Raw genomic sequence first — 14,942 nt, 5'->3', positions numbered from 1 at the left:
CCTCAACTACCCAAATTACCCAATACACCCCAAGCAGATAAAATTGATATCATTTTGAGCGATAAAATTATTTCTACTAAGGATGGAGGAAGAAGAAGATATTTGATTAGGTGGAAGGATAAGCCGAAGATCGAAGAGATATGGTTTGAGTGTGAGGGGTTGTAGAGGATCGACCTGGATTTGTTGGAGCGATACAAGAGTTCACTTACAGCTTACTCGACAGGGTCAAGTTTTCTCCCACCCCGGGAGAATGATGGGGACCTCAGAGCTTGGAGGGTTTGTCACCGTAAGACCGGAGATCTACGTACTTGATTGAGTCTTTATATTTTTTTAGTTTTATGTGTTCTAGGAGATTTATGTGATGTTATTTATTTTATTTCAGTTTTACCTTCTTGTCTTTTGTCATTTCATATTTTTGGTACCTATGTATATGGCCCATTGTTCTCTTGTATGGTTGATGAATATTTGATATAAATATATGTTCTATGCTTCCTCTTCTCTTGGTGAGTTGAGTTTGTGTGTGAAGTCCTTTGGAGAAAAGCAAAGAAATACCCAACAATGTGTGAGCCCTTGGTTGGTATCATCTTCCCTCTCTATCTCTTTCTTCTCCTTCCCTAGTCGCCCAAAAAACCTCCCATAGCAGCAGCAACTCGCTGCCCTCAACTAGCCGCCACCTCCCTTCTTCCTATCTAACCGCCTCCACCATTGCTCCAACACCCTTGCCCCTTGGGCTTCCCAATTCCGCATATAATTCACATTAATTGAGCATTTATCTCAATTAATTGTGACTTTTGGAGATCCAAATCCACTTTAATTTTCTTTCCCAGCTAACTTTTCCCTTTCCTAAGCCAGCTACTTCCCTTTCCAAGCAAGCCACATCAGCCCTCTCCCTTTCCCAAGCTAACTTTTCCCTTTCCCAGCCAACTGCTTCCCTTTCCAAACAAGCCACACCAGCCCTCTCCTTTCTCGAGCTAACTTTTCCCTTTCCCAAGCCAACTACTTCCCTTCCCAAGAAAATCACATTAGCCCTCTCAATTTCCAAAGCAATCAATCCCATCTCTTCACCTCCCTAGTTGATTTCACCACTTCCAAATCCTCATATAGCTGGAACTTTTTTTTTCCCCTCACTATTCTACCTTTCCAAAGAAACGTTGCTTCTTCTAATGCAACAAGGATTTTGATTCAATAAAGAGCAAGTGTTTCGAGGGCAAGCCAAGGAGGAACTTACTGACATCTCATCAAGGACTCCATTCCCCCCATTCATGAGCTAAGTATCAAACCCTTATTCTTCATCTAACTAAATATTGATTTTCTCATTTAATCTATAGTAGCATCATCTCAGATGTGTTGATTAATCTGCCAAGCCTTAAATTTGAGCGATCAGAAACTCTAGTGACTAGTCCCTTAATTAAATGTTGGACTTGTGCCAAACCATGTTAGCTAGTTTGAATTGATTCACTTATTCTTGTATGTTTAGCCTTTACTTGTTAGTTTCTTGCTATCACATGATCTAATAGTTCACATTTTCTTAATGTTTTTAATGTTTTATGAAGATTATTTCGCTATCTTTGATGCTATCTTAGCACAAATCTCTAATTGCATGACTTATTTCGCTTAGTCCTACATCATACATTCTTAAAGAAGAGTCTTTCAATGTCAATACAAACACGCTTGCAAGCCTCTTTTACAGTTTATTGAGAGATATGATGGGTAATCCTTGTATTATCGTTAATGTTATATGCCATATTCATCATATATTGATTTATAGGTCCCTTTGCACCTGTATTGGATATTTTGGTATACGTCCCTTTGCACCAGTATTAGACATTTATGTTAGAAAAGAAGAGGAATCTTTCCACTAAGCTAGCTATCATAATAAGGGCCACTACCAACTTGTCGTCAAATTGTCATTGTGTGAAATACTTTGACATGGTCATTTTATTCATATAAGCACTAATCTCCTCTTTTACCTTCCCAGATACTTTGGCACATGGTGCAATATTCTTATTCTAATGAGAACTAGAAATATATTTTTTCATTCTTATTATATAGCTTTTATCCACTTTATCATAATAGTTGCACTTCAAATAAATCTAAGTTTTTTTACTCCCTCCAATATGCAATTAAACAATGGACTTCCATGTCAAATTATTGTTTCCCATTGAGCTTTCTTTAGAACCTCGAACCTTTTTAGAATAACTCGAAATTGAACTTCATTCAAGATTGAGAAAACTTCATTAAAAAAAGAGAATGGGAAATGCAAATGATGAGAAAAAGTTCAAAAAATATGGAAAAAAAGGAGATGGGTTGCTAGAAAGCAGAGAGATAGTGGAGTAGCGGAAGAAAAGTATGATGAATTAGTGGTAGTGGCTTAGCAAGAGTGACAACAAAGGTTGTAAATTATGGCTGTGGAGATGAGTGTCGTGGGCTTGCAGTTGAGGATGTGTGTGTGATTCTCGAATTGGTTTGGTTTTGATTTAGATATAGAGAAATAAAAATAAGATTTAATTTCATATATTAGATTTATAAATTAACAGTTTAAAATTTCCTATTCTTTTATATTAGATTTTTATGCCTCTTCAAAATTAAGCTAAAATGTGCCTCCTTAATATTTGGGGCTTGTGCCTCTTGAAAATTGTGCTTAGCATGCCTTAGCTCCACTGAAGGTTTGTGCGCCATGCGGCCAACATGAGGTTTATGCCTCATAGTTATTTTTAATATAAATTGCACTAAGGTGCACCTCTAATTGCATAATTTTTATTATTGTTAACTCTACATAATACTCTTAGCATAGAGTTACATAGAATGCTAATTATTTTTCCTTTTTGCCTAACAAATTTTAAAATATCTTTATAAAAAATATCTCCTTCAATTAGTTGGCATAGTCCTGATTTTTAGGATATCATTAATGATGCTAAACCCTTTTTACAATTATTTATTTTAATCTTCATTCATACTTGTCGTTTGATGCTTATTTTGGTTGTATTTCTTATACATTAAGAATTGCACAGAAGGAAAGGTAGGGTGAAGGAAACATAGATGCAGGATGCATCAAATCGTGTTTTAAGTTCTTCAAAATTTTGGAAGTCTTTCTTAGCAATATATTACTGCTTTAATGATTAATAAAAGTAAATTCTTCATCTGTTGAAATTTCCCTCTTTTGAATATTTATTTATTGCTACTTTTTCTATTATACATTTTTTTTTCTATCTTTCATGGTAAAAGAACAATACTATTTACTATTGATCTTTAAATTCTTCTATAGTTCAATCAAGCGTAAACTATTTTCAGGAAAGAGTTCTTTCAGCTATGGAAAATGCTGGATTGTTTGGTTCAGGTGGCTTGAATAGGGATAAGGTATGCTAGAGCTAAAATTATTTATTAGTGTTATAAATTATCCATCATTGGGACATTTCTCATGCAGTAGATTAAACAAAGAGGTATAAGCACTTTATCTTTATTTTAGAATGATTTTTTTTACATAGCTGCGATGTATCTTTCTTACAGTGTGGACTGTCTTTTGGATGTTGCTTTGCTGGATCTGCTTAAAATAGTGCATTGTAATTATGAATAAGATAGAAATTTGTATATTCTCTATTATAGCTCTTCCAATACTTAAGAGTTTATGTTGATTTGTTAGTGTCTTGAATTAGTCCTGGGAATGCTAGGGGTTGCATTGATGATATCAACTTGAGATTTTTTAAATTGTCAAATACGTTTTGAATTTTGATCAAGCACTTGCTTGTTTGGAGGTTGAATTTAGTTCCTTGAGAATATGAAGAGCATTTGATCTCTTCATGTATTTTGCTAGAACTTAGAATGGAATACTAATATATATATATTTTTAATGGAAATTAATTTTTGTACAATAATGACAAAATTTTTACAGTATTTTGGTCTTATATTATCTGTCAACAGGACTTTGTGAATAAATAGATTTGACTGGCTATGTGATATGAATGTTAATCCTGATGAATTGTTATTCACTCTATAGCCATTTCATTAATTTAGTTTTGTTCCTTGCTTATGCAACTCGAGAAAGGATATGAACTTTAGAGGTATGGCTGCTATGCTGGTGAATATTGGTTACATTTCTCGGTGTAATGGGCCATACAGTGGTCTTTCAAAGAGTTTGACATTGAGAGAAGATGTTAGGTGGTTAGCTTGGATAAGAGAAAAGAAAGCTGCAGGTATTTTGTGGTGTTTTTCTTGCATTTAAAATGAGGGGGTGGGCTCTGTTAATCTTCATTTTTTATGCATTCTTCTTAAGTGCTACATGGAATATTAAAATATAATTTGCTCAAAAATTTTTGCTGGACTTCTATACATGTAATTTTTTTGTCTGACTCTTTTTTTTTTCTTAAACCTTCCAATTTAATTTGATTTATCTATCTTATTATTGCTTCTTATACCCTTCATTTCATATGCCTGAATCATTTAATGATATCCCCATTGTTTTATATAATAAATCCATTATGCTTGCCCACCTCACCTAGGTATCATTTGGTATACTAATAATATTTACTTATAAGATCAATTTCATATTTACTAAAATTGCATATTGCATTTATGGTCTTTTATCTTCTAAACATTTTCCATATTATTCAAATTTTTTGGCATTTTTAATAGAGATTTTAATGATTAATACTGCGCTGTCCACTTATTCAGCATATATTATTCTAAACATTCTACTATACTGCGCTGTCCACTTATTGTATGATTTCTACTATTTAGCCCCTTTCTAATATCACAATTCTAAACATATTCTTTGATTGGAAGTACTGATGCCAAAATCCACTTATTCAGCATCCATTTATTCTTAAAGATTTCATGGAAAAGTTTTATCAACAAATTACTTTAATGTTTTTCTTGCATTGCAAATCCTTAGAATTATCTGTTTTAGACCTAAGATTTTATATTTATACGTCTTCATCTATAATATTTTTCATGATTCAATGCATTGTACATTTTTTGAAAAGATTTTATATTAAAATTTCATTTAATGATTTCTTAAAATAATATTTATTTATATATGGAAGATTGAGTGAGTTTGATCACAAACTCACACATACTACTATATGCTAGGCCTATAATCCATGACCTTGTGGATGAAGCTAAAGCATCTAACCACTAGGCAAAATTGGGGCTACATAGTTTTATGTTCTCTTGATGCCATATATAGTTTTATCTTTTCTTGATGCCTTATTTAATTTATGGAAAACAATCATATTATCTTTTACATATAAACTTTATTAAAGTTTTTAGATTTCTTATTTGTTATTTTGGCTATTTAATATTTTCTATATTTTTCTTTCTTATTATTGCCTAACCTTTTTGAGTCATTTAAATGATCTACAATCATTTAATGTCCGTAGGATATATTGTTCACAACATTTATTTACTTCATGAATACATAACCAACCAAATATGTGAGTTTATCTCGAGGAATGTCTTCCTGTAAGGGTACTTTGCTACAAGTCAATAAGCAAATTTGAAGGCTCGGGAAAATAGTTGAAATGACTCAGCGGAGTCTTTATTGAAAGATTGTAGAGTTTTACAACTAAATTTAAAGTTCTTTTATCTTGAGCGCACGCGCGTGCAGGGGGGGGGGTGTTTGTTATAGTAATGTGAGTGAGGGGTATTTTGATTAAGACATGATTAATAAGATATATACTTCTTATTTGAAATTTGTGCCTCATTAATCAGAAGGTTGATGATTGTGAAATCTCATCTCTAAGATTTGTGTTGGGTGTTTTCTATTTAGGGGATAATGGACTGATGGATGAATTCCTTAGGTTTTGAGATTACTGTTATTGGAGATTTGAATTGACTATTGGATTCATTTTGATGGCTTTGAGATTGGTGTTTGAGATGCTTTGAATTTGAGTTGAACCATAGATCTATCTGATTATAATGATTTAAATTTGACTTTAATCATTAGATATATCAGATTATGATGATCTGAATTCGATTTGAATCATTAGATCTATCAGATTATAATGATTCTCCCTAGGCTTGATTGAAGGGCTATCACAAATCTTGAGTGAAACAAACATTACTGTTAAAATTAAGGAGGATCTTCTTTAGAGCTCTTCTTGTAAGAAAGAGAGAGGAGAGGAGAGGAATGAGAGACAGAATTTAGGAGAAAAATAGCTAAAGCTTTATTAATTTTACCCAAATAATACATCTCATAAGCAGGAGTGTGATAACAAAGAAGGAACAACCTAGCTAAAACTAGACCAACATCTCACAATCTCCACCTTAGTCCAAATTTACAATCAAAGAGCCATAAGTTCATCTCTAATCTAACCATATCTTTAAAACAAGAGCAGCAAGAAACAATAAATCGGGAGAACTAGGGGACGTAGCCCCAAAATCGAGAGCAAAACAAGTATCAACAAACCTCCTAATGTACAAGGAGAAAATACACCTGCACTTCTAGCGTTCAGCTAAGGAACAAGTTCTTACGATACTAATCTGTTTCCAACCGACAATCATAACCTATTGTCTTTCTCAGAGACGAAGAACAAACAAGAGGAGAATAAGAAGGATTCACCTTCTTCACACATAAAAATCCCAAGATTTCACCTCCCCACATCTTCTCTCTTCCACAAGAAGCCCAAAACAACCGTTAACAAAGATCTAGCCCTTTCTTGCTCTCACTCCCAATTCAAATACGTGAATGAAAAAGATTATGACATAAAACTTGCTTCCAATCTATAATAACTTTTGATTGTATTGCTCGAAGAAGAAGAACAAGATAGAGGAGAACAAGAATGGTTCATCTTCTTCACACACACAGAAATCCCAAGATTTCACCACCTCTCTCTTCCTCCTCACTCAAGAAGCCAAGGCAACACAAGCCCTAAACCTTCCCTTTCGGATGGCTCCCGCTCTCACATGACCCGAAAAAATAGAAATCCCTCAAATCCCAATTTCTGCTTCTGATTTTCTTTCTTGATCCATTTCTCGTACACACCAATCCTGATCGATCATTCTTGCTGATTTAACCGCAATCTTAATCGAAAGCTCCACCTCAAAGATCATCACCGACCTTTAATCAAGAACAGTATTCCTGCTTCCAGCCGGTCCCGATCTCCGATCTTGATACTCGATCCGTGCCTGTCTTGAAACCAAGCTCCCGTAATTCTAAAACAGTCATCCGTGAACACCATTCTCTTGAATCGAGACTCCTCTATCTGCAGACATGCCTTCGCCAAGTTGTGCCTTCAAAGCTTCTGTGCGAACGGAAATGGTCTAGCAAAGGCCTACCATCTACTTCTTTTGAGCAAGACCTAACTCCTCCACCCTTCAGCCTATGTCTAATCTCCTCATGCGAGCAAGATTCGTTTGGCCAAGCTAGGTTCAACATCTAGCCTCCACTCACGCCCACGTGCCTTGTCCTGCGTCCGTTTCAAGAAGATTATGGAAGCATAAATCATTTGCTTTTTGGTAAACAAGCTAGATTAATCCGGATCCAATACTTTCTTAGGGGCATATCAAGATTATTTTATAATATATCAATAGTTGTAGTTTTAGTTATACTTATTCACCTCTTTTTTTTTTCACTATAAGTTTAGTATTTTTTTGAAATATGTTTTAAAGCAAATTTGTTATTTTTTAAGTAGCCATATATATATATATAGCCATTGGGTTCTAGAGAATTTTGAAATAAAATCAGACTATTGACCCTAGTCAACAATATCTAAAATAGGAAAAAAATAAATATAATTTGTTTAAATGATACTTTGACCATGCACCTGGCATAAAAAAATGATAAAACAATTGAATTGTCTTTTTTATTTTACGTGCTTATGAGTTTTATTTTAAGTACTTATACAACATACTCTGCGTAGTAGAATAAAGGCTTAATGTTGTTGTTGTTTGTTTTTGCTTGTACAACATGGAAGGCGGATAGTTCAATACTATACTCTTCGTGCTTTATGCATCATTGAACTACTAATGATATTTAATATTCTACTATCTCGGCTAGATTATGATTCAAAATTGTTATTTGCATTTAGGATTCTTTATGGATGAAAACTAGACAGTAATAAAAATGTCGTGTTTATGTATTTTGTAAGCATTTTTAAAGTTTCTGATGTCTGTGAAGTTTGGGTGCGTATGCGCTTATACTTTGTAAGCGGGGTAAGAAGATTTGTAATATTTGGATGTTTCAAAGACTTTGTTGCTTATCGAGGGGCTTAAGCTCAAGTTGTAGCTTGTTTTAAGAACGTAAGTCTTGGATTCAGGATCTTTTGATTGTTACATGAACGAGGGATTTTATTAGTTGGTTTTACAACAATATTAAAGAAAATTGATTAACTTTTAGAATATAGGGCCCTCATTATTATCATAAGTCGGAGGAATCTTGTGGGAAGGTTTTAAAAGAACTGTGGCATATAAATTACGGAGGCAAACATGATGGGATTCTTTTTAATTGTCATTTCTTGGGTTTTTCTAGGCTATTGGCCAAGGAATTTACTTTGTATGATTCTTCCCAACTGCCATGCTGCTTACAAAGTCACTATTTAATACCTTGAGTAATCATTTTATAAGGTGATAGCAACATTGATAATTAAGGGGATTTACGTACATAACACTTTAAATCATCATATTTATATATTTAATATCTAAATGATACTATTCACATACTATATCACACCATTAACCCCATCTCTCATGCACATGAATAGGAAGTTGCAACGAGATCTCTCATTGAAGGGCATGCATTGGATAATGCCATGTTTTGATAGGAAATCGTGATGGCATCTCACTTGGAGAAGGGCCATGGTCAGGGTCAGTGGCTTTTTTTAGTCTCGAAACCCTTGGCGACAACCAAAAAAGAAAAAAAAAAAAGAGGTGATGAGATATCGTGAGGAGACCATTGGCAGGGCCGGTGACAACAACCCTTGTCAACAAAGAGGGGTTTGAGGAAGTTATGATGGGGAAGGGCATCATTAACGGAAAGTATACACTGAGGTGAGGAAAGTGATATTTTTGATGTTATTTAAAAAATGGAATGGGGTGCGAGTAAATAGTGAGATTTTGGTCTTAAATATGTAAATAGAATAGTTTGTGTGCAATATATATAAATCCCTCCAGAATAATTCATTAATTGCTTGAAATCATAGCATTGCTTATTCAGTTTCCCTTTGCATGCAGTCCTGAATTATTTTTGCTTATCTCTGCTGCACTACCTTTACGACCATTGTCCTGTAATTTGCATTGCAAATTTTTTCCTACGATTGAAACTTGTCATTTCAGTAGCTATGGATACAATGCTATAAAGAATGTTTCTTAAAATGTGCTGCAGGTACTCTTTTGCGGCACTGAGAATGGGAGAATTTCATTTGTTAGACAAATAGAATCGGACTGGCATATCGATTCAAATCTTGATATAATCTCCCAACTCACTGTTAGTAATATTTAACCGGTAATGCTTTAATGCATTGTTTTTTTTTCTTTTCTTAATAACATGGCTTGTTTTTTCTTTCAGAGATTCATTAGATGCCAACTTTATATCTATTCGGATGATCTTGGACAAATAGCACCCAATGTCATCACATCCACCAGTTTGGAGCAGTATCTATCACAGATTTCATGAGAAACAAGAAGGTAATGGTAATTAGTTTGCATGCATTATCTCTTTCCTCCTAATTTTCTATTAAGTTACTATTCTGTCAAATCCAGACCAGGCCTGCAAAGCAGATGCATTCAAGGAATTTTGTATACCCGTGCTGTGCCGAGTTCAGCTTTGTGATTCCTTTAGAGCAAAGCTTGTTTGAGATTGACGTAAACATTGTAAATAAGGAAAATTTGTCACAAGTTTTCAGCTTTTGTCCAGTGATGTCCAACTTTCTGGACAATTGGTATTGACTCTTTATTCATCTATTAGTGACCTGGAAAATCCTGTTTGTGCTTGCAGTAATACTCAGGTTTCGTTCACCATTTTGGCATTGGACTAGAGTTTTAATCTAAATTATAAAACCCAGTTGTGTATTGGTTTCTTTTCAAGTTGAACAAGTTTAATCCTACTGTGCAGACGTTCAATTTCTCAGTTTAACTGTTTAAATTCTATCGAACCAAACATACATTAAATTTTTGAAAAAGATTAAAAGTTTTCTGATAAAACTAATACCGTTATGGATTTCACTGTATTATAGTATTATTAAAAGCTTCATGATCAAAGTCAAATTAGATAGAGCTCTATTCTGCTTTTATATACTCGCTGTCAGCAAAATAAATCATGGATACGTGTTTCTGTTTACCCGTCCTTTTTTTTTAATAATATGATCTTACTGCTAAGGGCATAGGCATGCTGCTTCTTGTATAGAAAATTTGGTATTGTATTTGTGCACTATTTTTCCTTTTACTATAGTGCATGAGTTCATTATATTTTTAATTAGATAATTCATGATCATATCTCGTTAGGTTCAACTCTTGACAGTGTAGAGAGTTTCAGTTTATCCTGGTTGCACAACATTCTAATTTTGATGCTGGATTTAAATGTACATGTGAGTGATATTCGACTTTACAAACAGACAAGTTCAAAAGGTTAGGACCCAAAAACCTTTAGTGAACGAGGAAAAAAAGAATTTTTTTCAGAGGAACTGTTGTATTAGCTTAATAGTCTTGTATGAAAGTGCAAAAAGATTAAAAATGTGTCATTTCATCTTTTTTATGTATAGGGATTTCAGAGCTATATAAAATGTTTCATAAAAAATTATAATAATAAATGAATCCCAATATTGATTGTTGTGGACACATGTCATCCTCTAATAGGTTGTTAGGAATTGTTGCTACTTATTGATCTTGCTCTATTTCAAGGTGCGTTCTCTTATGACAAGTGTTTATGTGCGAGTTGAATGAGGTGAGTCATTTGATGGGACAAAAAGGCTCTCTTCGATAAGTCTCTGCTAAACAGCTTTAGAGATGTGGTTTCCACTAATCACGTTGTCATTGAATTCCTAGCTAAAGGGAGAGAAATAATGGTGAGGGGTGACTTGATCTAGGTATGTACTGGCTACTTGCTACTTGCAAGCAGTGGAGAAGGTAGCGATTCCACTCGAGGAATTGTTGTTGCTTGACGTAGAGTGAGGTCTCGGCTTGGAGACTATAGAGATCAGGGAGGAAGTGCTATGTTCGAAGGTGTATCCAACAAAACTTTGAGCATAAGTGCATCCTTCAGCAAGGGGCATTGAGGTCAGTTGATATGGACCCTTCTTAGAGGATGACTTTGATGTCTTCGCTTGGATGGCGGCAAACATGGTAGAGGTGGTTGAATTGAAGAAGTTGCTTGCGACAGGCTTAATGTGAGATAGGATATTAGGCCCATCAAGCATTAAAAAAAAAAAAAAAATCTGCTATATTCTTTGAGCTCATAAGGGAGGAAGTGCAGAAGTTAGTAGAGCCTGACATCATCAAAGAGGTTTAGCACCCAGATTGGATCCTCCAATGTCGACACGGTATATACATCAATTGAAAAGTGGAGGATGTGTGTGAACTTCACTATTATGAATTCGACATCACCAAAGAAGGGATATCCATTGTTAATGATAGATGTTGTAATCCACTTGAGAGTGGGCGACTTGATCATGAGTTTTCTAGATACCCTCTCAGGATACCATCTAATCAAAATGCATCCAGACGATCATGATAAAATAACTTATATTATTGCAAAAAGTCTATATTGTTATAAGGTGATGCCCTTAGGCTTAGGGCGACTTACAAAAGAATGATTTATAAGGTATTTGTTGACAACCTCCTTGTGAAGAATAAATTGCCCAACCAGCACACTAAGGATTTGAAAGAGACATTCACCACCCTCAAATGATATAATATGCGACTTAACTTATTGAAATCTACTTTTGGTGTAGGTTCAGCGAAGTTTTGGGGGTTTTTTTCTCACATCTGAAGGTATCAAAGTAAATCCATACAAGGTGAAGGCGATCCTACAGATGAAGTCTCCCTAGTTAAGTGCAACAACTCATTTGGCGAGTTGGGCTCAATCGATCAAGATTTACCCAAGGAGCATGGGTGATCGCCTCATATTTTGGGTGGGCTCCCAATAATCTAGGATATAAAACTTGCCTTCCCTTGATACCCGACTCCATAATGACACAGTGTGATTGATTAAGATGGGGATCAACCAAGTTCTCATCCATGCTCACACTAAAAAGAAAATTTGACTACTTATTGAAGGAAAGCTCAGGCCTGTAGGCGAGTCAAAGCCCCTGCTTAAGTGAACTCCATTCCTTCTTACGTTCCTAGTAGCCTAGGCAAGTCACATTTAAATTTCTATTAACTTATTTTTGTGAGCAAGCTCAATAGAAAAGAAAAAAGAAGAAGAAGAAGAAAAATAAAAGAGAAAGAAAAAGAAATGGAAGAAAGCATAAAATTTTTTATCATTAAGACAAAATGACCAGCATACATTAAAACTCCAAAAATAGCTAACTTGCCAATATGTATCAAAGGTAATAAAAAATTAAAATTCTAGTTGTCAACATTCCATAGCAAATTGTCAAGCCACTATAGGTGACTCCTTTTGCATTAAGATTCATAATGAGTAGTGCATGAGTCCCTTAGTGAGTCTTAGTGGACACACACTAAAGGTGATGATGAGTATTTAAATTAACAATTATATAAGTTGACTCTACTATTTACGAAATGATTTGTAATAAGTAGCATGTGAGCCCCCTATATAAAACGAGTCTAGGTGGTTGACCTTACCTATGAAGGTTAAAAGCCTAGCATAAGGTGCGACCCACCTAAGGCGACTTCGCATAAAACTTACTAGTGACAAGTTTCCTCAATAAAGAGTTTTAGCCAACTCGCTTACTCATTGACAAGCCACTAATCATGCAATCGGTCTATCAAGTCCAAAATGTTCTATTTTATTCCTGCTAATGAACTCAACTAGGTATTCTTTTACTCAGTTTATTTGCTAATGTTGTCGAGTTCGAGAATTATAGGAAATCACGTCGAGTTCCAACATATTTGCCTCATGCTGAGCCCAAGTATAGTTATTATCTAATTGTAAATTTAGATTCTTCATTATTATGCCGAGTCGAGACATGAGGAAATTTTCGACGAGCCCTAGGTTTGCTTGCTCTAAACGACAAGTTCAATTACAAAACCTCTCAAATACTTAGCCGAAGTTTAACAAGTTATTTTTTATTCAATTTGAATCTTACAAAAAATTCTCATTTACATGCCACTTTCTCTATGATTATATACATGCGAGTGCCCTAGTAAGGTACAATTACTGTGGTAAGTGCATTCACATACTTTTTACAAGTGAGTTCTACATAGAAATTATGAAACAATTATATACACAAAAAGTGACATAAAATTTTCATTTTTCTTCATTTCATTTTAAAGAATTACATGTATCGCCCTTCGGGCCAAAACAGAAAATTACAAAAAGATGGGTGAGTGTGATTCAATCAACAACCGCACTCGCTCCATCACTATCCTCTGTAGAGAAATTCTCAAAGAAGGTGGTTGGATTTTGATACTTAAGGGTGATTGTACCCTTTAAAGTGAGTTTCTTTATATAGCACATGATCCTGACCCTGTATCTCTTGCCCAAGGATTGAATCATACTATTCAGCGGTCTTGAAGAAGGTCCATTTGTCCTCAATGGCTTTTACCTCACATAGTAAGTGCCTCAATGACCTTCCACTCAACCATCTACTTGGCATCTAGTGTTGAGTTTTTTAGGGCCCTCTCCTTATCCATCTCTCCCTGAAGAGACTCGATTGTATGGATGAGTTTATCCTTTCAGCAGCTCCTTCCCATATCCATTGCCAAGTTCTTCTCAGAACATTCTTCCTCCAAGTAATCTAAACCTTTGAGTAGGCCTTTTCCATACTACAAACCTTCGTCAAGCTTGAATATGGTGACAAGTTAGGATAAATGTACCTTGCCATATTCGCCCCATCGCATTCATTGTTGAGAACTCAACATCGTTGATGGGAAGACTCATTAGGTGGTCCTCTACATCCTGACAGAAGATGTATCCCTAATTGAAAATGGTTGTGAGACACGGTGAACCCCCTCCTCCTCCTCATAGTCTTTCGAGTCCCCTTGAGGTTTGTATACTACCGACATTTCCTCGTTGCCTCTATTAACTACTTGTTGTGTATCCTTGGCATGCGCCTTACCCTTGCTAGGCACCACTATGGCGAGAGACAAGAGGTTAGACTCTAGCTCAATCCTTTGCTTATTCGTCTCCTCATTAATCACCATGCCCCTAACTGTAGGGCGTGATGCTGGCTCTTTTGGCTTCACGGGTGGTGGTCACTACTCCTTATTCGCTAACCCTTTCTTTGGGACCACCTTGGGGCAAGTGGCCTTCTCCCTCTCAAATTGTACCTTCTTCGGAGGTGGGCCATGCTCTTTCCTAATGGGTTCGACGGGCTCCTCAGTGAGTGCCGCCTTCATCTTCTCAACCCCTTTTCCTACATGAAAATGTTTATTTAGCCAAGATGGTGGAGGGTGATTAATGACTGCCCACTAATTGATTTTAGTGTTTCCTCAATAAATGATGTCAAACTTTTGAATGTGATTGACTAGCGGTCACTGGCTAAGACGTCGAGCTATAAACAAAAATGAAATTTTCCTTCTAATCCCTGACCTTATTTGCTAGTATGGTTTCTTTTATCTCATCGGACGAGAGTTGCATGCAGTCATCTTTAAGTGCCTGAATGATGAAGGCATTCCTGAATAGGTTTAGCGACTACGATAATTTCAACTCACACAAGAATGAGGCGAATAACAACATGGATGTTGTAGAGCTCGACAGCACCTGTGCAGGGACAACTCTGTATAAGTTGAAGATTTCTACCAACTCTTTGCACATAGCAGCTTTAGGTGGAAATGATCGATGGGTCCGCATAACTTAGTGTCATATAACATATTTAGGCGGTTGGCCTCAC

General features: G+C 35.4%; 1 protein-coding gene across 3 annotated transcripts in view; it reads left to right on the top strand.

The window, feature by feature from the left end:
- The window catches only part of LOC110114358 (peroxisome biogenesis protein 22), a 42,873-nt gene extending 32,836 nt beyond the window's left edge, over positions 1-10,037 (top strand). For 2 of the 3 annotated variants that reach the window (XM_020847215.2, XM_020847213.2), the window contains 4 exons: positions 3,292-3,357; positions 9,317-9,418; positions 9,500-9,618; positions 9,694-10,037. In XM_020847215.2, the coding sequence (XP_020702874.1) occupies positions 3,292-3,357; positions 9,317-9,418; positions 9,500-9,607 (276 nt within the window). In that variant the 3' untranslated portion in view covers positions 9,608-9,618; positions 9,694-10,037. The remainder of the gene's footprint in view (positions 1-3,291; positions 3,358-9,316; positions 9,419-9,499; positions 9,619-9,693) is intronic. The other variant, XM_020847214.2, reaches the window with a different exon arrangement.
- The last annotated feature ends 4,905 nt before the right edge of the window (positions 10,038-14,942 follow it).

This window comes from Dendrobium catenatum, unplaced genomic scaffold (genome assembly GCF_001605985.2).
Source record: "Dendrobium catenatum unplaced genomic scaffold, ASM160598v2 fragScaff_scaffold_146, whole genome shotgun sequence".
Classification (NCBI taxonomy): Eukaryota; Viridiplantae; Streptophyta; class Magnoliopsida; order Asparagales; family Orchidaceae; genus Dendrobium; species Dendrobium catenatum.
This window is presented reverse-complemented; position numbering and strand designations above follow the sequence as displayed.